This window comes from Camelus ferus, chromosome 9 (genome assembly GCF_009834535.1).
Source record: "Camelus ferus isolate YT-003-E chromosome 9, BCGSAC_Cfer_1.0, whole genome shotgun sequence".
Taxonomy (NCBI): Eukaryota; Metazoa; Chordata; class Mammalia; order Artiodactyla; family Camelidae; genus Camelus; species Camelus ferus.
Window position 1 is genome coordinate 71,849,570 of NC_045704.1, and position 21,334 is coordinate 71,870,903.

A 21,334-nucleotide genomic window follows, 5' to 3' on the forward strand; every position below is an offset into this window, starting at 1 on the left:
TGTGAAAATAGAAAGAGGCAGGTGAATTAGGGGAAAAAATAGTCAGAAATAAACATTAATCAGGGATATTTCTGGCTCTTTGGTCAGATTGGGGGTCACAGAATTATGCACCGGATGTCTCAGTAGTAATGTAAACGTTTCCCCCTTTAATTTTCTGTTCTAATAGGCGCTGATATATAAGATAGAACTTCAGCAGTGAAACTTGCATTGTGAATGTGTTAGTTATTCAGATAAATTACCAGTCAAATATTCTATATGTAATGCCATGCACGTTTTTTCCCAACTTCAGCGCTATTGGCATTTGGGGACGGTGAATTCGTTGCGGGAGGGGGAAGGCTGCAGCATCTTACTACATGCCAGTAGACTGCTCCCATTTATTAACAACCAGAAGGTCTCCAGACATTGCTGACGACCCCTGGAGGGGTGGAAATCAGCCGAAGTGAAGAACCACTGCTGTAAATTGAAGCTGCTTCCTTCAGATTTCTTTTTTTTTTTAACTTAAAATATTTCGATGAAAAATTTGATTCTTTCTCTTTTCCAGTAAAAGAAATCTTGACATATGAAAAGAGAAATTGCCTCAAGTCATCTCTAGCTTAAATACTTCATTCATATACTTCATTCTGAGCCAGAGCTAATAAAGTGGGTTCCTTAAATTGTTTTCAGTACTTGCATATTTATTCTCATTTCTTTTTATGCTCTAAGGTATAATTTTGACACAGCTACTAATTCATAACCAAGTTCCTTTCACTTCTGGCGGAGCCGCTCTCTCTTTATCTGTGATGGCTTTTTAAAAATTCTTTCATTTTCCTGATGCTACAAAGTTCTTCATTTACATTGTGCCCTTTGAAACCAAAGGCAACTGGTGAAATTTTAGGGCAGGGATTTTCAACCCTCTTCTGCAGGTAAGGAAATTCAGTGGAGCCAGGACTCAGTGCATATTTCTAATGTAGCAAATGTTCTTTGTGTTGTATCCACAATAAATATATTTTTTGAAAACATTTGAGCTTCATATTGAGAAAGCCTTCCTGGAAGGAGGGGCGGAGGAAGAGGGAGAGAGAGAGTTAGGGGAACCCTAGCAGAACGCTAAAAACTGGTTTATGAAATAGCATGGGGTAGAGGATGATCAGATCTCACCATGTGAGCCCTTGTAGCGTCCAGTGGGGTTTGGCACCTCCTGTTCCTCCTCCATCACAGCACCGACCTCCATTCCACCCCCTTCCTTCCCACTCTACCTCTTACCCTCCCCTCTGCCACAAGTGCATGTAGCTGTGTGCGCGCACACACACACACTCACTTATCCACTCCCGATCTTGTGGCCAAAGCCCTAGGTCTTTGTAAGATGAACGAGTGTGACAGTTTTGTTTGTTGTTGTTGCTTCCAAGTTTTTTATTCCCCGGGACCAGCAAAGAGCCAGCAATTCATTGCCTGTATTCCAACCTGGGAGCAGAGAGTTTCTGGAAGCACTTCAAAAGCTTCCTGAAGCTCACACTGCCCTGGAATCTTTCATTTGATAGTTGATTGCCTGTGTTTTCAGCCTTCTCAACATGGAGTTCTCAACATAACCCAAGTCCTTTCAAATCCTGCAGTGTTTGAGTATTTGGTACAAAGCAGAAGAAATTAAGAAAATTTTAAATAATATGCAATGTTGGGAAGTCTGATGGGAAGCAGGTGCCCTCAGATTTGGTCACACTGTAGCTATGCTGATGCCTCTGGAGGCATACAGCACTATGTATTAAAAGCCCCCCAAATATGAATGCTAGCTCCAGATACTGGACTTCCTGGACTTGATTTTAAAGAAATCATTATAGAGAAGCTCAAAGATGTCAGTTCACGGCAAGGACACTTACCCAAATGTTCTTATAATAGTCATGAATTATCAAAGTGGTAACAGGATTGACTATATAAATTATGGCTTATCCATCTAATGAGATACCAAACAAATCATGCTATTAAAATATATGCCTAGAAAAGTCAGGAGGAATAGACACTAAAATGCTTAGCCGTTGTTAATGTGGTGGTGGAGCTTTTAATTCCTTCTTTGTACCATTCTGAATATGCCAAAATTGCTGGAATGAGTATGTACCATTTTAATAACAAGAAAAATGGCTGAAATAAAGAAAATGAGATGAAAATTGCCCAGGTTAAGTAGAAACATTGTTACGGAGAAACAATTTCCCAAATACCTCACCTGGTGGGTCCAGAAACCTTTCTAATACTTGTGAGGTGAGCTGTAGAAGAATTAACTGCGCTATGATCAATGACAGGCCCCAACAGCTTCCTTTATGGACCATTTAAAATAGTCAAGGTGTTGTGCTATGTTTATACAAGCGATCTCCTCTATTCCTTAAAACAAATCTCTATATAGACATTATTCTCATTTTTGTAGTTGAGGAAACTGAAGCATCAAGAGGTTAAGCAAATATGAGATCCAGGAAGGATGTGGGCCCAGGTACTCTACCGCACAATTAACCCCTAAGCTACATCACTCTTCTTATGCAGTTTTAAGCCTGAGCATCAACCCTTCTCCAGATCATTTGAAGCAAGAATAAGAGGTGTGCAGGGGAAAAGAGTTTTAGTAGAAATCTAGCCTCAAGCAAATGCAAGAGTCTTTGTAACACAGATTGAACATCGTTTTCATCGTTGTTCTATAATGTCTGAAAAATATCATGAGCAACTTAAGTGATGCTGAAGACAAGTCTAAGAGCACAAGATGAGGAATAAAATCTGAGAATATTTTCCCACTGGAAAACTCCCCCATGGGTAATGTAGCGAATACCTCTACTTTACTCTGAGCAATATATTAGAATATTTGTCAATCTGTATAAATACTGAACCCCAGAGCAAATGTCTTCTTAATTAATATAGAACACCTGGATGGTAAACATTTATTTTATTTATCTGTCAGCAGACTCTCAAGAGGCAAAAAAAAAAATCACTACCCAGGTTGGACAAAGCAGATAATGAACACTATAGATTTCTAGTGAGGTTCTGAGTTCTACTGGTTTTCTCTGATTGCAGTAAGACACGTAATACACGCCAATGTAAAGGAACAACAGACCCCGAGCTAACTGCAGAGACCTCATTGCTGGAACATTAACCATGATTGTTTTCATACTTTCACCGCTTTGCTACTGTGACAATATAATGGCATAGTGGGAGCAGGAGGGGGAATAGGAAGAGGGAAAGGTGACAGACAGGGACCTAATGAAGTATTCCTCGCCACCAGCAGTGACCAAGGACCAAACGCAGACACGGTGTGGATCAGACACAAATCCATATAACAGAGTGGGCAACTCAACCATTAACTGGTGCGCACTCCCTGTGGAACGCCTCTGCTATGACTCAGGTCCCTTATTTTTCCCAGTATCTATGTAAGTGACTGAAATATCAGCATGAGCTTTGGATCTTTTGGGGGGGTTGAGGGGAGAAGCTCTGAATGCAAGAGATTGACTTTGTGTGTAATACACACAACCCTTTAGTATTCACGAGATAACCTATGCTTTGTAACAATAAAGATCCTTTGATACTAAGGGTTTTAATTTCTGCCAGTCCCTATTTAACCACTCTTTCAGAAGAGTTATTTTATGTGTTTCTTAAACAATACATACTTTGTGTAAAATACAAGAATTAATGTACAATCTCAAAGTCAGATTCGGTGACAAAGTGCATGACCTGAATCTAGTAACACATTTACTCCTTGTTGCATATAAGAAACATAGGCTGTACCTTTTTGCGATCCATGCAGTAAATGTTCACAAAAGTTAAGCCAACAACTAGACATCCTTCAGCTACTAAAATTACCCCTCCCAGTCACAACAGACTTATCAACAGAAATAAAAGCACCAATGGCCGCATCAAAACCATGCCAAGATGAGTTAGTCCTGGAACAGGATGGCTGGAAGGACCGCAAGGGAAGCAATGATGACTCGTCGACACAAATTTGCCATTTGCTCTCATATGGGATTGCGACTATTCTCTCTTCGCACGGGTTCTCCCGACACCGCAGGCTTTTGCTGAAGAGGCTTCAGACGAAAACAACCATCCTTTAGTGAAAAAGCTGAGAAATGCTTCTCTGGAGTTTCTGATCATGGAAACAGCTTGAGGTAAGTGCCAGGAGTCAAAAAATTGTAGACCGGTCTCAGAACACAGACAATAAAATTGCCAACAAAGGGATTATACCCGTGGACGAGAACTCCTCACAAGAAGGTCTGTCTGGACAATACCAGCTTCGTGGTTTTTGACGTTCACATGAATTTGACATCCTAAAAGCACTAGGCATTTTTTTTTCCCTTTGTAGAGACTTCTAGGGTGGAAAAAAAGTTCGTGATGTTGCTTTAAAACACCAGAAAACAAAAAACCGACCATAGCACGAAGAAGCTACTCAAATACCAAGCAGGTCTGAGGTTCGCTTTTGTTTGTTTTGCTTTCACATTTTACTCTTGTGGTTGGCGTACGGGAAACCAAACTGAGAAATCATAATATTGGAGTACTTTAAGGGCATGCCGTCATAGATAGCAGCAAGCTTATTGATGCAGTAAGACCTCTGCAGGAAGTGCTCAGCTCGGTGCCACATTCCGGAATAGCCACCGTTGGTTTCTTTTTCTAAACTGCCCATGTTTACAGGCTTCACAAATACCCCTGAAGGCTTCCCACTGTGCTTGGCAATGATGAAATTCATGGCAATATCATCACAGTTTTGCATTTCGTCTATCAAAGCGTGGATGACTGCAGGCTGTCTCTGAAAGAGCTCAAGGTATTTGCTGCTGAAGAATGAGGCTCCAATGAGCACCAGAGAGTAGTGGTCACCAGTTCCAGAGCCTGGTGTTTGCAGTTCAAAACCTCCATAACTGTAGACACCCGAGGAGGTAGAGACATGCTTTCTAGGAACAAATCCTACAATCTGATCAGGAAATTGCTGAAAAGACGGAAAAAGAACAACTGAGTGTGGCATTTCTTTAGAGCTGACATGGTGAAAAAGACAATGATTTATTACAGAAAGAACCAAACTGATTTGCCAACATTATTTTACTCCCGGCTTCTACGTCTCAATTTCTCTTAACTCTAGGCAACTTCATAAATCTACATCCTAGTAAGTTTAAAGGTCAAATGCCACCATAACCTAAATCTGTAACAAAATTTCTAACCTCACAAATATTCTCCTAATTCAAACCTTATCTGATATTAATAACTTAGCACCACCAGAGAGTCTGGTTTTTCCAAGTTTACTGCAAGAGCAGTTGACTCTACGAGGTGGAGGTCATGGGTAGGGGCAAAGGCATAGATAGATACGTGTCTGCTCTAATTTGCTGGCCTCTGTTCTCCAAATCACTACCCCCTGCAGGGCACTGATGGCATTGAACTTTAGGAGTCAGATCATCTTGCACAATAGATTGAAACCGTTCTTGATACTTTTATGAATAAAACCTAAAATCATATTTATCCATCTTCAATTACGGTTTACTTGGATTGTTCTAATTAACCATAGGTCTCATTATTTCCTCCCACACTGACATTTTCAGTAAATTGATTTTTTCACCTGAAATAGAAATCTCATAGCTGGAGTATGATATAAGAATTTTTTGTCTATAATTTACAGGGCTGGAAAAATTGCTGATATGGAAAAAATGTGTTGATCAGAACACTAGGCATGAAATTAAAAAGTGGAGTTTTGGGAATGCTGGTATCTGCAGAGTTCTGTGACCACTTACCATTAATATCTAAGGTTGTTACATCCCAAGTCACTTATTAAGGAGAGTTACCACCGTGCAAATGAGACCATTTACTGGGTACACAGTGTTGAATTTTTTTTAATGGTTAAATTATTTGACAGGGTTTCAGAGTATTTGTATGCAGGTCTGGTTTCAGGTAATTGTAGTGTAACTTGTAAAAGCCAGCTACTAACACATATTCACTAGGAAAGAGGTGTTTTTATAGAATACCGAGCAATTTATACCTGTTTATCCCAGCTGGGATTTAGGAGGGAAAAAACCTGCCACCACAATGGTGCATGTAGAATTATTATTAATATTATCAATTTTTAAACAATAGTCTCAGAATCAGAGTTAAGTTTTGTGGATGTAATAAAAGCTTTCTTTCAAAGAAAGTTCTAGACAATATTAATACGGAAATGCACTTCTCATTTGAGATACACAGGTCTACTACCTTGCAGAAGGCATCCCTGGATTCTAGTCTCTGCTGTACCACACACCAGATCGCTTCCTCCCCGCCGTACCGCACACCAGATCACTTCCTCCCCACCGTACCACACACCAGATCACTTCCTCCCCGCCGTACCACACACCAGATCACTTCCTCCCCGCCGTACCACACACCAGATCGCTTCCTCACCACTGTACCACACACCAGATCATTTCCTCACCACTGTACCACACACCAGATCACTTTCTCCCCGCTGTACCGCACACCAGATCGCTTCCTCCCCACTGTACCGCACACGAGATCACTTCCTCACTGTTCTTTGGAAGACAGTTCTAGCTCTTCTCCCAACATACCAAATATAAATCAAATATTGATAAAAGATACTGTAACTTTCAGATTAGCTTAACTGAGCTCAGGAAATATGATTACTTCATGACAAATTAATTTGCCTTTTAGATAAATATTACCTACACTGCTTTGAGTGACTACCACATTAAACCATGCTGCCCTGGTTCGACACTAGATCAGACTTTATACTGATGATTTTATAAAGGAGGTGGCAACATTACCTGCCAAACGGAGAAAGCAAAAACGAGGTCTTGGGCGCTAATTAGCATGTCATCATCTATCATTAACACCGCTGAAATGAGAGGAAAACAATTTAAGTGAAAGTGTAGAAATAAAAGCAAAACTAGTGAGATACAAAATAGATCATTCAAATGACAGTATTTTCTAAATGAAATCAGTAAATAAAAAAGGTGTTATAGGACAGATTTGTCTAGCAGAAAAAGTTTCTATTTGAATTGTAATTGATTTTTTAACTGCCTGAGGGGGAAAGTATCCTGTCATTATCAACCATTATGCTAGAAATTAATGAACCTATAAATAAATAAAACCGACGTCCTTTTAAGTAAATTATAATCTCGTGTAACTGCTATGAATAGGAGGAAAAGGAGGTGGTAAAAAATACACTAAGCGTAAGTTAAATGGCATTTTACTCCCTTCTGTGACGCAGTAATGTGTAATCACAGCATATCTCTTTCTCAGTATTAACCTCTTTGTCATTGTTGCAAGATATGCGTGATTTCTTCCCCAGGTGACTGCTTCTTGACATCTCGGAAACTGCCCTTTAAGTTTTTCAAAATGCTTTCTGATTAAAATTCCCTATTTTCCCAATTGTGATAAAATTTCCCTATTTTCTCTGGACAGTTGAGACAAGCAGAAGGCCAAAAAGCCACACACTCGCCCCGCAGCTCTGGTTCGCTGCAACCCTACCAGGCTAAGAACCCAGCTGTAACTCACCATTGGTTTCCAGTTCAGGGAAGACCTGGAGTCGATTTCTCACCCTGTTTGTTGTCTGTAGTTTGAAGATCACCGGGACCGGGTGAGGCCCTAGGGAATTCCACAACTCATCTGGGCCCTTCTCCCCAACATTGTTCCACACTACAATCACTTTGTGCAGATATGGTATCGCCTGATAATGATTTAAAAGTCTAAATAAGAGGTCTGTTCTGTTGTATGTCTGCATTATGAGAGTAAAGGAGTCCAGGGTGGACTTGCCCTGGGATTTGATTTCCCTGCGCAAAGCGAGCATCTTGTCTTCTTTGATGTTAGGAAGCAAAGTGGTCAGAGCCCCCGCTACCAGTAGTAACACGAGGATCACCACCAACGAGAAACGGAGCACGCGAATCCCCATCACTCTTCCAGGGAGTTTGCCGATGTGGCAACACCTGCGGCAGAGATGGAAAGAAAATGCAGAATCTTAGCATTCTTACCAGTTACCATGCTTTTGTTTTGCCTTCTTAAGGAGAGAGGTTAATCTTCTTTTAGCTGATTTGAGTTCAGTTCTCCCTGCCACTTTGGTAAGGTGATGTGGGCTAAGATAAAAAATACAGTGAGGAAACCTTCCCTTCTGGGCCTGCTTGCTTTGCAGCTGCAGACGAAAACTCACCTACCCACCAAACAGGAAGGATTAAATAGTGTATTTTAAATTTTGCCCTCATTTCACCACTAAAAATTTGGGACTGAGATTATTTATTCAAAAAGGGTTATATTTGTCCTTGTAGTATACTAGATTCTTTAAATAGCTTTACTGAGATATCACTGACACATAAAAATTGTATATATTTAAGGGGTAAAACTTGATGTCCTGACATTTGTATACTTTAGTATATCAACTTTAAATTTACTTTTTGGTAGCAAACTTTTTTCCAAGTAAAATCATATGCAGAACCCTAATATACATGAGACAGGTGATAGTCGCAGCAGAGCAGCAGCAAGCAATTATAGTGGGTTTATTACCGTGAGGCCCTGTACTGTGTGCTCTGCATGTCACAGTATGTACTTACCTACTCAATAGATTAAACATGTAATTACTGAGCACTTACTATCCCAGGCACCTGTTTCAGGTTCTGTGAATACAGCAATGAATCAGATAGATAAATCCTCTGCTGCTAGTAGCAGAGGAAATAGTAGCGAGAGACAGACAACAAAGTAAATAAACTCAAAGCTAATTTAGGATAGAGATAATGAAGAGAGTAAACGAGAATGACATAAGCCAGGGCGGGATTATGGGGGATGCTGTCCTGAGTAAGGAGGATGGACTTTATTCTATGTGACTAAGTGCGATGAGAAGCCATTGGAGGGTTTTGATCAGGGGAGTGACAGAATCTTGTTTATCTTGTTTACTGTTATTATTCCCATTATTCCCATTTAATAGTTTGGATGCTTTCAGAGGTCAAAGAAACTTTCTCAGGATCACTAAGCAACTTAAGTAATGGATCTAGGGTTTATTCCCAGGAAAAACTGCTCCCAGAGCCCAGGCTGCTCATCACTGTGGGCTGGGGAGGGCACTGCCAGGTGCAAATCTACGTTGCACGGAGGTAGGGCTCTTGAGGCTCCCCAGCGCCCTCTCCCACAGAACACAGGGATCACAGAACACGAGGCACTGTATGCTTTCCTGTCCCTCACTGTGCCTAAGGCATCTGCTTGTGCTGGCTACAGAATACTAGGTGAACAACTACTGATGAACGTGGCCTGGATATTCATTGGTCAAAATTTTTTGTCTGATCAAAATTCTCAGTCATATTCTTCTGTATAATAACACAGGGAACTATGCTGAAAATCTTGTAATAACCTTTAATGCAAAAGAATATGAAAACGAATATATATATGCGTATGCATGACTGGGACATTGGGCTGTACACCAGAAACTGACACATTGTAATTGACTGTATTTCAATTAAAAAAAAAAACCCAACTCTCAGTCATAAATGTCAGGAAAGGTTAAATCCCATACAGCTTTACAGAGACCCAGGGCTCTGATTTCTTGGCTTCCAATACAGTTTCATTATCACCCCTACTGCCTCCTTCTGGAGTACTGCTGGCTTTCAATTGTTGTGGTTTTTTTTATAAATTGTTCTGCTATTTCGGTTTTTGATTTTCTTGCTTTACTTGCTCCTGCACGAGCCTGCACAGGCTTTCTAGGGATGTTCTTGTTCTGTGCTCTGGCAGCCAGCCCTCTTACATGTCTCAGCATTCTCCTTGGACTATGATATTGCTCCATTCAAGTACAGAAGCCTGACTTAGGAAAAGATGGAAAACAAAAATCAACCAGGAGTTTCTAAACATCTAAAAAATACCTTTAAAGAAAAAAAAAAAGATCTCTTAGAACCAGGAAGAATGAGGTATTATTCTGCTTGATGACTTCAGTTGATGCAGTCTACCCTCTCTATTTTTGATACAATTTTTCTTCTCAGGCTATACAACAAACACACTCTTATCTATTCCTTAACACAGACAAGCATGGTAAAGCTGGAAAAGACTTCTTTTGCTAACTCATAGCTGTGGCGTGCAAACTGTACAAGGCCACTGTCACTGTTCTTCCTTGTACGCCACTGCCTCTGTACGGTTTATTTTGGGTTGACTCCACCTTCACGGAAAAGTGCACCGCGTGTGCGTAAGCTCTTGATCGGGCACCCGCGGTTTAAGCTGGGCGTTTGCAGCTAGGCCTAAGACTGGAATCTAAACCTCATCTAACAGATTAGATTCCAAGCGAAATTTGGAATTTTCCCTATGCAAATGGTGTCCAGTCAATCTTCCGTTTTTTCATCGAGGAGCCTTGGCAGTGGTGGAGCTAAAGTGACAGACACATTCCCCTGAGCGTGTTTCATGCTGTGAGGTGTGTAATGTAGCCTGCAGAAACAGTTCTCCTCTATACAGCTCAGCAGGGACACAGAGAGACCAGACAGACTGTGCCTTTAACACTTCCCTCTGAAGTTTACCAGAGCGGGGACTGGAGAACTGCAGGGTGGGGAGGGGATGGTCAGTCCGCGATGGCATGTGAGAGCACGCTGAGGCACGTGCAGGCCAAGGAAGAGCTTATTCATAAGGCTGAGGGAACGGTCATTGTCATTCCGTAGCTCTCATTTTTCAAAAGTCCAGATCTAAGCAAGCAATGTTCCCTTGTAGTAATCTTTTTGGAGAGCTTTCAATGATACCTTCTCCTGGACTCTCTCTGCAGCCTGCTGTTAAGGAAAGCAGCTTTGCATTTCTCCTTTTACCATGGCCTCATGCTAAGATATGAATAAAATGAGTTATTTTGGAAGTAACCTCAGCTTCACCATGATTATTTTTCCAGGACAGTAATTTGAGGTTTGAGAGTACGATGTTTTCATTGTATGCACTTCTTACTAAAACAACACATACTGCGAATGTGGTAAACAAAGTGAAACCATTATAAATTAATAATCTTGGTTTGAAGCCATTAAAAATCCTTCCAAAACTGAATCAAAAGCAGGTATCATAAAATATATTTTTCAGTTCTGCATAAAAATGGCCAGCTAGAAGCACTCAGAGTCAAGGATCATCTGACAACTGCATTAAAGTATGACCTGATTAAGAGTTTAATGTTCATTTTCTATAGCTGAGTGGGAACAGCATGTTGTAAAACGTACACAGCAGTGTCTCTAGTTTCTAAAGCAGACACTGATACCTACCGGGCAGTTTTAGTGGAGAAAAAGTAATGAAGATTCACCTCTATAGCCTGCTATGAATATACATTGTCAAAGATAATCACAAATGACTGTTTGACTTTTATCTATACTTTTAAGTGGGAGTTCCCCTCCATACCCATCCCTGAAATGCCCTCTCTCAGGGTAGCTGCCAATCCCCATTTTACCGGCATCAAAAATGTTTGGGGAGTTAGGAATACTTTACATCTTTGGAAAGACAGTGTAAACATTTCATGCAGCATTTATTAAATGATACAGCCCAATAAAATTAGGTACCATGTTAAGTCTATAGAAAAGCAAGAAGAACAAGAACTTTACAGGCTGCCGTGCCAGTGGCATCTCTGTACTTGAAGAACAGCTGAAGTCGGGCACTCTGCTGCAGGCCTGCGGGAACAGCTTCAGGACAGTCTGGAGAGGGATGATGACTTCATAGCTGTTTGGACCTCTGTTTATAGCTTTCTGCTGCTCTTTGTCTAGAGGAGAACCTATCTAATTCACAGCTTTGACCTTTGATTTGGGGGTATGAGAAAGAACACACCTGGATAACCTACATCTTAAAGAACCAAGAATTAAATTTTTTAAATTTAAAATTATATCTGTACATATTTATTGGCACCATGTCTCATTCCAAAAAAGATCTGCCAGTTCTTAGTCTATTCCTTTTTGCCCTTCTCCCATCCATGACAGCAGCAGGTTAAATACGGACTTTGATAAACACAGTAAATGCCAGCAAAACCAAACACATCCTTCTTTTTCTCCTAATCATCTGAAAAATCAAAGACCCCCAAAAGATATTTTCTGCATATCTGTTAACTTATTTATTCTTTGTGGGTAGAGGGCACAGCCTTTTAGTTATTTCGATAGTGTTATTTAGCATCTTTTAGACTGAGAGATTTTCTTTCAACTGGGGACAATTTTGCTCTCCAGGGGACATTTGGCAAAGTCGGGAGACACTTCTAATTGCTGTGAGTGGGGAGAGGAGATGCTACTGCTATCTGGGAAACAGATGTCAGGGTTGCTGCTCAACATCCTACAACGGACAAGACAGTTCCCACAGCAAAGACTTATCCAGCCTAACAAGCCAGTAACGCTGAGGTTGAGAAGCGCTGCTCTGAATGTGATGGGGGGAGGACTGCCAGCCAGGCAGCCTCTGAAATCCCCCCCTGTTATTTATTACACTCAAACAATGAGGGATAAAGCAATGTCTCCAAAACTGCTCCAATATTTATATGCCTTATTATACAAACACATAAACTAAGAAAACTGAAAGCTCAGAGCCCTCCTATGCCAACTTCCTTGTCTCATAGGTAAAGAACTCAAGGTCTAGGCATAAGGCATTTGCCTGGACTCATGCAGCTGCATGCAGTTAACCGGCAGCAGAGCCAGGGCAAGAACACACATCTGCTGACACAGTCCATGACTCTTTCCACTGTGTTATGGTAGGTCCTGCCAGGATGCGTCAACAAGCAGTATACAAGACTGTCACTAAGGTACCTGTAAGATTATGTGAGTATTCATATTGGTATGTTGGGGTTTTTGTTTCACAAATTTATTAAGATTTCACATACCGTAAATTTCATCCACTTGGAGTATGCAGTTCAATAGCTGTTAGTATGCTCACAGAATTGTGCAACCAAATCTAATTTTACAACATTTTTCACACACTAAAAAGAAATCCGAGACCTATTCACTAGCAGTCACTCCTCATTCCCAGCACCAGGCAAACACTCATCTACTCCCTACATTTGTCTATTCTGGACATTTCATATATATGGAATCATACACTATGTGGCCTCTGTATCTGGCTTTTTTCACTTAGCATAAGGTTTTCAAGGCTCACCCATGTCATAGTCTGTATCAGTACCTCGTTTTTTTTTAAGTGCCAAATAACATTCTATTGCACAGATATACCACATTTTGCTTATCTGTTCATCAGTTGCTGGACATTTGAGTTGCTTCCACATTTTTCTACGATGAATAATGCTGTTATGAACATTCATGTACAAGTTTTTATGTGAACCTATGTTTTCATTTCTCTTGGGTGTCTACTTGGGAGTGGCATGGCTGGGTCATTATATCAGATTTTTTAAATATCTGAGAATTGGGGTAGCTTTTGGTAAAGCATTATTTGAAACTTTAAGAAATTCTCTTAAATGTGGATATATGATAGAGTGAGAAAGTAAACAATATAATGAAACAACTAACAAATTCTCTAATGTCTGCAGTCTTTAAATGGGCTAGGCGATTTGAATTTTCAACAACCTGCTCTTCAGTTATTTACTACATCATCTTGCAGAGTTCCTTAAAATGACCACTGTTGAGTGAAGATTTCTTTTCTCCAGGCTAGCTCCTTTAGATTGAAAAGCAATAATTATCCAGACAAAAGCGGAAAACAAATAGCCAGGGCACAGCATGAACAAAGATGAGTTATGTCCTCTGACTCATAAAGTAGAAAAGCAACGAGCAGCTTCATGTCATGCACTGAGAAACTGTCATTTTCATTTTAATGCCACAGATGGTGGAAGAATAATAACCATTCTGCCATCTCACTACACAATTTGCCTCATATTGTACAGATTGTCTTCTCCTCTGGCTCATCCTCCTAACTATGTACTGGCCTAAAAACTGATGATTACACAATATAGATGCTCAGAGAGGGGCGTTCAGCTGCCACGAGATGAAAGCATTCCAAGGTGGAACACAGAGTCCAGTTCAGAACCCGGGCTTCCCGTCTATGAACATGCGAGAAGAGTCAGAAGAGAGTGTACACCTGGTGAGCACTTCACGGCATGTAGGTGACATTGTTCAAACTGAGGCAAAGGCACGTGTGGTACCCAATTCCAAAAGGACTTTCCTCTTAGAGTAGCTACAGCCAGCGTGCTGACCCATGTCTCCGTGTGTCGGTGCATCGTAGCTTCTCTATTACGAAGCCCTTCCTCTCCACCTGGCAAACTCTTACTCTCTGCCGTCCCTCCCTCCTCTCCTCCAGTCTCTTTCCAACATCCCCTCCCCTGTGAATGTTTCTTATCACCCAGCATCCTCAGTGCTCCTGGAGACCAGGAATATAGCGCTACCCGACTTTTTTTTCCAGGTGTTACAACTGCTGACCGTGCCTCCAGCTCCTTTTTGAGTCTGACTGTACCTTGAGGGCTGTTTCTGTGGTCTTTGTAGCTCAGAAGAGCGCCTGGCCCTTTTCTAAGTGCTCACAACTCTCTGTGGTTGAAAGGAGTGAGGGAATCTACATTTGCATGGTCTTCAGCTTCACAAACAGTAAGAAATGCCTGAAACTTTAAAAGAATAAACTCAAATTCAATGCAAATTAAGGCCCTGGTTAAGACTCAAGAAACATTTCCTTCCAATGAAGACCTGGATTATCCCCAGTCTGGGGACTAGGAGAGAGAGCAAGTCGTGAGATGCGGTCTCAAGTTCAGGCTATACAAGTCAACTTCCTGCTTTTAGTTCTGTGGCCGAACTACTTAATAAAAGATGTCCTAGAACTCCGATTTTTTCCCAAAGATATTATGCACTAAAATACCTTTGCACATCCCTGTTTCTATGGAAGCACTTGGAGAATGAGTCGATTTGTCCTTGGGAGAAAAACCATCACTTGTTAGATAATATCACCCTCCTGAACTCTGGCAACAATTACCAGAAGCTATATTCTGAATCTGGCAGCATGTATGATTTAAACAAGCAGACAATAAAGCTTTATCTAGATGAGAAATAGAAATTTAGTTTGGGTTCAGAAATTGACAAAAACCAAACAGACTTCAGGACTACTGGCAGGAACAAAACTAAGTCATAACACCACCCAAATCAGTTCACTACTGCTTTGAGTAAGCCTCTTCCATTAAAATTTTAAGCAGCACACATTAGAATTTACTTCTTTGCAAAATACAGAATGCCAGAAATAGCAAACAAAAGGTCACTTTTCTTTATGAGTCTTTTCCAGGTGCTAGATAGTATTCTAAGAGTTTTTGCCTGTGCATTTTCCCACATTTGAGGAATTCATTCTTTCCACTATGATTTTAGAAGGGCTACACAGCTTTCCTCATTTTCAGATGCTACCCCCTCTTTCCTGCATGATTTCCCCTCCCTTTTCCTCCTAAAGAGCCCATCTATTTTTTTATGGTTCTTCTTAACTCCCATTACTTTTTTCAGAAGTCTAAACACATCAAAATAAGTTATTTTGTGTTAATACTATTTATTTAAGAATAATAAAGGCAAGACTAGGAATAGAGTTAAAATAATAGACAATGAAAGGGTCCACATAGTGTCACAGATTCATCTGGTGATCCTGCTGTGTTTATGACCAACTGTACAGCAATGTGAATGGATCACTTAGATGACTACACTCTGGATCAACTGAGTCATGGACTGGCCCCTAAGGTTACAGTGATTCACCTTTTCTATTGACAGTATAACCGGCTACACATACATGATAGGCAGTTTAAGTCCTGTCATTTAGAAGGCTTGGGGCTGCCCTTACTGCATTTTGAGACTATAGATCTGAAACAGAATTGTTAAAACACATTGAATAGCTACATTTGCTACAGTATCATATTTGAAAAACAGGCCACTTCTCACTGAAAGCTGTAAGGGAAGAATTTCTGTACTGGTCACGTTAAAGACCAAGTGCTCCTCCTGGCAACCAGGTTGAGGGAGCCGTTCCTTTACAGGGAAGTCAGGTTTGAATGAACACCAAGGGCAGCATTTAAATCAGGGAGAGCAGACGCGAAGTACCTGTGTCTCCACCTCCCTCCTCAATCTCACCCTGTGATCAGCAGCAAAGACTGCCTGTCGGTGCTGCCATTTCTTCCTCCTTCTAAGCATCCTGTACAAAGCATCACATTGCTTCTCAGTGCTTCTTCAGGCAGCTGCTATCAGTTAACTAGATCTGCCTTGTCATCATTGGCTTAGGAGGAAATAACACATAAATATTGTGTATAAAGTCTTCTTAAAGCACTGCCTCCTTCAATCCAGCCACTTGTTACTGAGGCCATGAGGTCCTCTCTTTCCCCAAAGTGCACAGGTCTGAGTTATACTAGAGAAAAGTTCCTTCTAGCCTGGCATCTTTCTCCTGGAACTGCCAATTAATGGTAGCTATTATGATGATGATAATGATGATGATGATGATGATAATGTTTGGAGATGACCAGACTTATGGGCATATACCAGGGCAGGAGTAGGAAAGGCCTTATTCCTAAGAAGAACATCCATAACTTATAAGGATCCAAGAAGTCAATGCATCCTAAGAAGAAAGCCTAGAAATAGAAAGGCATTTTTAGCTCAGCACAGCGCCATGCAAAATTAGTTCCCGAAATGGGTCAAAAAGGAAACCAAGTACATCTGCAAATATATTACTCTTACCATTCCAGAATACCGAAGTTTTTAATTGAACTTCTTTCTGTTTTAGTCACAGGAAAATGCAGGGGAGGCAAAATTGCTGGGCAACAGATCCCTGGAATGTTCTATGGAACTCTCTCCTTTTTATACAATACTCATTTGCAGCAAAACACTCACATTCTTAAAATTGCTTCTCTAAGAGAAACAGATTTCATGCATATGAATTACGGGTTGTAAATAGTTTTAGCTGTCAAAATTAACAGGGAAGCAATCTCAACTCATATTAGCTTGATTAGACTTTATTGTAGCTATCTGTCAGTCCGCAAACATCCGTCGGTGCCTACCCTGTGCCCAGCACTGTCAAGCACTAGGGATGGTGACGAGTAAGACCACTGATTCCTGTCATGAGAGTTCAGAAATAGTAATGAGAGTTGTCAGACCTCTTCCTCCTTTACGTTACCTAACATCTCAAATTGGTAATGTTTCACATCTCTAGAGAGATGGGAATTAAAATATATCCACCCCATTTTGTAAATGGGATAGCTGAGACTGAGAAGGTTAAATGACGTTTCCTGAGCCATGGAAAGAGCGGCAGGTCTGAACAAACTCCCGACTCTCACATTTGACCCACTTTGTATTTCCAGTGTCTTCTGCATAGTCTCTATTTTCAGCTTTGTTCTAGTCTACAAAAATATTTGAACTTTGTAGGCACTGACTGTGTTCTATAATCTGGGCTACTGTTTCAACGGATAAGACCTAAAAGAGGCATCACAGTATTTTCTAACAGACGCTGGCTTAAGTAAAAACTCTTATTTCCAAGGAAGCGAAAATAACCCTGTAGGAAACAATTTTTCTTAGATAAAAAATACTGGTACTTCACCATGTCCAGAGCAGCATTATTCACAATAGCCAAAAGGTGGAAGCAACCCAAATGTTCCCTGACAGATGAACAGATAAACAAAATGTGGTGTAGACATACAATGGAATATTATTTAGACTTTAGAAGGAAGGAATTTCTGATACATGATACAACATGGATGAACCTTGAGGACATCATGCTTGGTGAAAGAAGCCAGTCACAAAAGGAAAAACACTTTATGATTCCCCTTACATGAGGAATCCAGAGTAGTCAAATTCAGAAAGCAGAATGGTGGTTGCCAGGGGCTGGGGAACAGAGAAACAGGAAGTTGTTGGTTAAAGGTTGTGGAGTTTCATTTTGCAGGATGAAAACGTTCTTGATTTTGGCTGCTCAGCACCGTGAGTACACTTAACACCACTGAGCTGCATACTTCAAAATGGTTAAGATGGCGAATATTATGTTCTGTGTATTTTACCACTATTTTTAAAAAGTAAAAAAAAAAATGACACTGGTACTTACCTCATTCTGATAAAGTTTTAATTGTTTAAAAAATTTCCTTACGGCTTCAGTAATTGACAGGTACAGGCTCTCTTGGCACTATTAAGGGAAATCAAAGAATTTTCTGTGATGTTTTTGTCAATCAGCAAGAATTTTTTTTAAATAATGTTTTTTAATGCCATAATCCATAGGTTTTGAATTGTTTTTGAAATTTGCTATACTGTGTTCTAAAAATTACACTGAGGCAATTAGGTAGACGATGTCTTCCTGTCAGGTAGGTGCTAACACTGCTATATTCTCGTTTTCATCTTTCTCTTAAGTACCCAGAAGCAGAATAAACTCACATCGCCTGATGATCTAATGTGTTTACACATTTGAAACCAGAACATACATGCCTGGGAGCAAGACCTCTGGACGCATTAGCAATCTGCACTTGTATTCAATTTCCAGATTTTTAAATATCTGTAGTTTTATCTACCATCAAAACTCCTTTTTTCACTAAAGGTTCATAGGACATTCAGTATGAAGTACTAAAAACCACAGGGTCCAAAATAGGGTAGCAGATAAATGCCAGGTGGATTACTGAGGAATGACAGATGGCATTCTTCCTGTTCCTTACTGACTGTTGCGCAAAAGGAACTGGACCCTTGGCTGGAGGAGATGAGCTTCTGCCCCTTAATCCTCTCTGCTCTCTTTCTCAGTCTTCAGTCACATGTTTGGAGAAGCTGGGGTTTTTCCCCATAGAGTCTGCATAGTTAACCTAATGCAATTAATTAGTAGATGATCTAAACAAATACTAAAAAGTTCAGGGTAGAAATCCATTTATTAGCTTAAAAATGTTCATTAATATATGTATTTTGTAATTTACAAACCCATTTAATCTTACAGCATATGAAGAAATTAAAAATTGATTGGAGAATTGCAAGATACTGCATCTGTAATGACCATCTGAACAGAGCCAAAGAATCATTTTTGATTTTCCAAAATCATATTCTTTCATGATACAAATTATTGGAGGGGCAAAAGGATGGCTTAACAAGTGTCTAAAGACTCACTGAGTGACAGGTGTCCCTCCTCGCTACACCCAAAGCACCTCTTGTGCACATCTTAAACATCTCGCAGTTCTAAAACCCTGAACTGATTTGCCCTCTCCTCACATCAGCTTCTTCTTCCCATAAAATTCCTCCAGGGAAAGAACTTTGACTTACCAGGCTTTGCAACCCACTGCCTTTCCCCCACCCCACGCCCAGCACGAGGCCTAGCATATAGTAGACACTCTTTAAATGTCTGTTGAATGAATGAAAGAAACTAACTTTAATTTTGATGTGACAACATATATCAGTTACCATATATGGGACAAAATTATTTCAAGATGACAAAAGAAACGAGACACAGTCAAACATTTTCCACTTATAGAACTTTTCCTGATTTAAATAGTATGCAATTTATATTTCTAATAAAATGCCTTTAGTGTTGAAGTTGGTAACTATGTCATCTAAGAATGAAAAATGCGAAGTGTCATTGCTGCTTTTTGAAAGAAGGCCCCCAGGGATTAGTTATCTTATACACTGGGGGACAGAAATAGGGGAATTTAGAACCAATATATCTGAAATTAAACTTCAGTTTCTCCAACTTATTTCAAAACTATTTGAAAAAGGGTACTGCAGATTTCTCCATAAACCAGCTGAGCAATTTCTCATCTGCAGCAACATAGGATAAAATGCAGAATTTATTTCAAAGGCAGAACACAAAAACACAGGCTCAAATTGCAGCTGACCTTGATGAGTTAAGAGAACGCTGGAAATCAGTTGCTGAAATTTAGTTATTTCTATATATCCTCCCCCCAACCTCCAATTTACACCATATTGAAATAAAGAAGCTTTGGGGGGAAAACCTCAATTGCCATGGAAATATTTATCTCTAACCTAGTTTGTACCCACTTAATGTTTCCCCATCAGTGCAGTAGAGTAAAATTCAGTCTGTGGTTAATATAAATGCTTTCTAAAAATATAAGTAAATACTATTAATTGAAAATATTTCTGTTTAAGTTAAAATAATGAAATATATGTCAAGCAAGGCAAAGACAAAATATTCTTTCTAGAACTTAATTTCTGGAATCTAGCTGTTTTTACACAGTTTTAACTAACATGAACATTTAAAAAATTGTAGAATAAGTAAATTATATTTAAAAAAATAAAACCACCGAATCACTACCCTACACTTTCAAAAAGTCCAAGAAGGAGCGTAAAACACACATCCTCACTGCAAAAAAAAATTTAACACGAGAACATTCTGCTATTTCCTTACCTTGAGTGCAGAAGACTGCAGTGGGACCAGACGATTTATTTACTTGCAGCTTGGTTATCATAAAACGGGAGGGGCGTCTCGCTTGCTCGTTTTTTGTTTTTTCCTAACCCATCAGAGTGCATCCACCCAACATGATTCGCTGAACTGATAACCTGGGCAAACACTGCCCGCAGACGGAGCCTGAAGCAGGGGACAGCCCCGGGTGCGTGCCCCTCCCTTTCGGTGACGCTCCACTTCCCGTCAGACTAAGAGGCTGTTCCCAAGAAGCTCTATTCTGTAGTTTCTAGCCCACCTCCAAAAGCCAGTCCTCCCCTTCCCCATTTCTCTCCTGAGGTGACAACTTTTAATCATTCAAGTGATGGACCATCGAACCTTACCCAGACGATTTCCCGGAGAAGCGCCCGAAGATGAGTCCCAGCGACCGCGGGCGCCCAGGACAGGCCCGCCAGGCTCGCTTCCCTGCGCTGCGCACGCCCTCGCGTCCCACCGCGGAGCCAGTTGTCCCCTCACTTCCCTGAAATGGGCAGCGGGGTTCTGACGAGAATTGGAGCCGCGGCCGCTGGCCTCCGGGGCGACCTGGAAGTGAAGGGGGAGCGTTCGAACCTGAGCTGTGGGTTAGCAACGGATTGAGATTGTCGTGGAGGCACTGCCCTACCCAAACCTCAATTCGCCAGTCTCGTAGGAGCTGCTTTTAAAGGGCTGTTTTAAATACACTGAACATTTTTTCGAAAGACATTTACTGATTGTCTCCCGCGTGGCAGTACGGAAAGGTCAGGGGGCGGGGCGGGGCGGATCACTAGGATTTGGGTTCCCATCGAGTTCACCCAGCAAAACTATCATTCGCGCTTCCTGCCGAGTGGCGGCAAGAGATCGCGTTGCCGGCTGGATTCTTTAAACTACCTTCCTAGTGCACCGAGATTTAAGGCTTACAGGGGAAATGGCGAAAGGGCAGGCGCTGGACGCCGGCGCATCCGGAAACATCAGTGGTAGGCGGTGGGGGTGGGCGTAAGCGGGCTCTCAACCTCCCATCCAGCCCAGTCTGAGGCTAGCAACCTCGGAATTTTCTTCCTGAGTGCAAGTGGCGGGACTCCACTCCAGGGCGGCCACCTAGTGGTCACCACCCTCTTATGCCCACAACAGATCGCGCGCAACT

The 21,334-nt window shown here is 40.9% G+C and overlaps 2 protein-coding genes across 6 annotated transcripts in view; one reads left to right on the forward strand and one right to left on the reverse strand.

Annotated features, from left to right (window-relative positions):
• Positions 1-2,871: 2,871 nt before the first annotated feature.
• On the reverse strand, positions 2,872-21,269 carry EXTL2 (exostosin like glycosyltransferase 2). Of its 5 annotated transcripts, XM_032487209.1 has the most exons (7): positions 21,112-21,269; positions 20,559-20,757; positions 20,182-20,344; positions 17,896-17,973; positions 7,462-7,889; positions 6,729-6,799; positions 2,872-4,915 (listed from the first exon to the last, which is right to left on the reverse strand). In XM_032487209.1, the coding sequence occupies exons 4-7, from the start codon at positions 17,898-17,900 to the stop codon at positions 4,427-4,429; spliced, it is 993 nt and encodes a 330-aa protein (XP_032343100.1). In that variant the 5' UTR covers positions 17,901-17,973; positions 20,182-20,344; positions 20,559-20,757; positions 21,112-21,269; the 3' UTR covers positions 2,872-4,426. The 5 variants fall into 5 exon arrangements, with proteins under 5 accessions (XP_032343100.1, XP_032343101.1, XP_014419982.1 ...); XM_032487210.1 differs by lacking the exon at positions 20,182-20,344; XM_014564496.2 differs by having other exon boundaries at positions 20,182-20,757.
• Positions 21,038-21,334, forward strand: part of SLC30A7 (solute carrier family 30 member 7) — an 83,613-nt gene continuing 83,316 nt past the window's right edge. Inside the window, exon 1 of the mRNA XM_032487203.1 lies at positions 21,038-21,167. The gene's annotated coding sequence lies outside the window, so the exon portion shown is untranslated. The remainder of the gene's footprint in view (positions 21,168-21,334) is intronic.

Coding starts and splice junctions, on each gene's coding strand:
- EXTL2 (XM_032487210.1), bottom strand. Junction 6,800..7,461: donor CCCTGAACTGGAAACCAATG/GTGAGTTACAGC, acceptor CTCTCATTTCAG/CGGTGTTAATGATAGATGAT. Junction 4,916..6,728: donor TTGCTTTCTCCGTTTGGCAG/GTAATGTTGCCA, acceptor CCGTCTTTTCAG/CAATTTCCTGATCAGATTGT.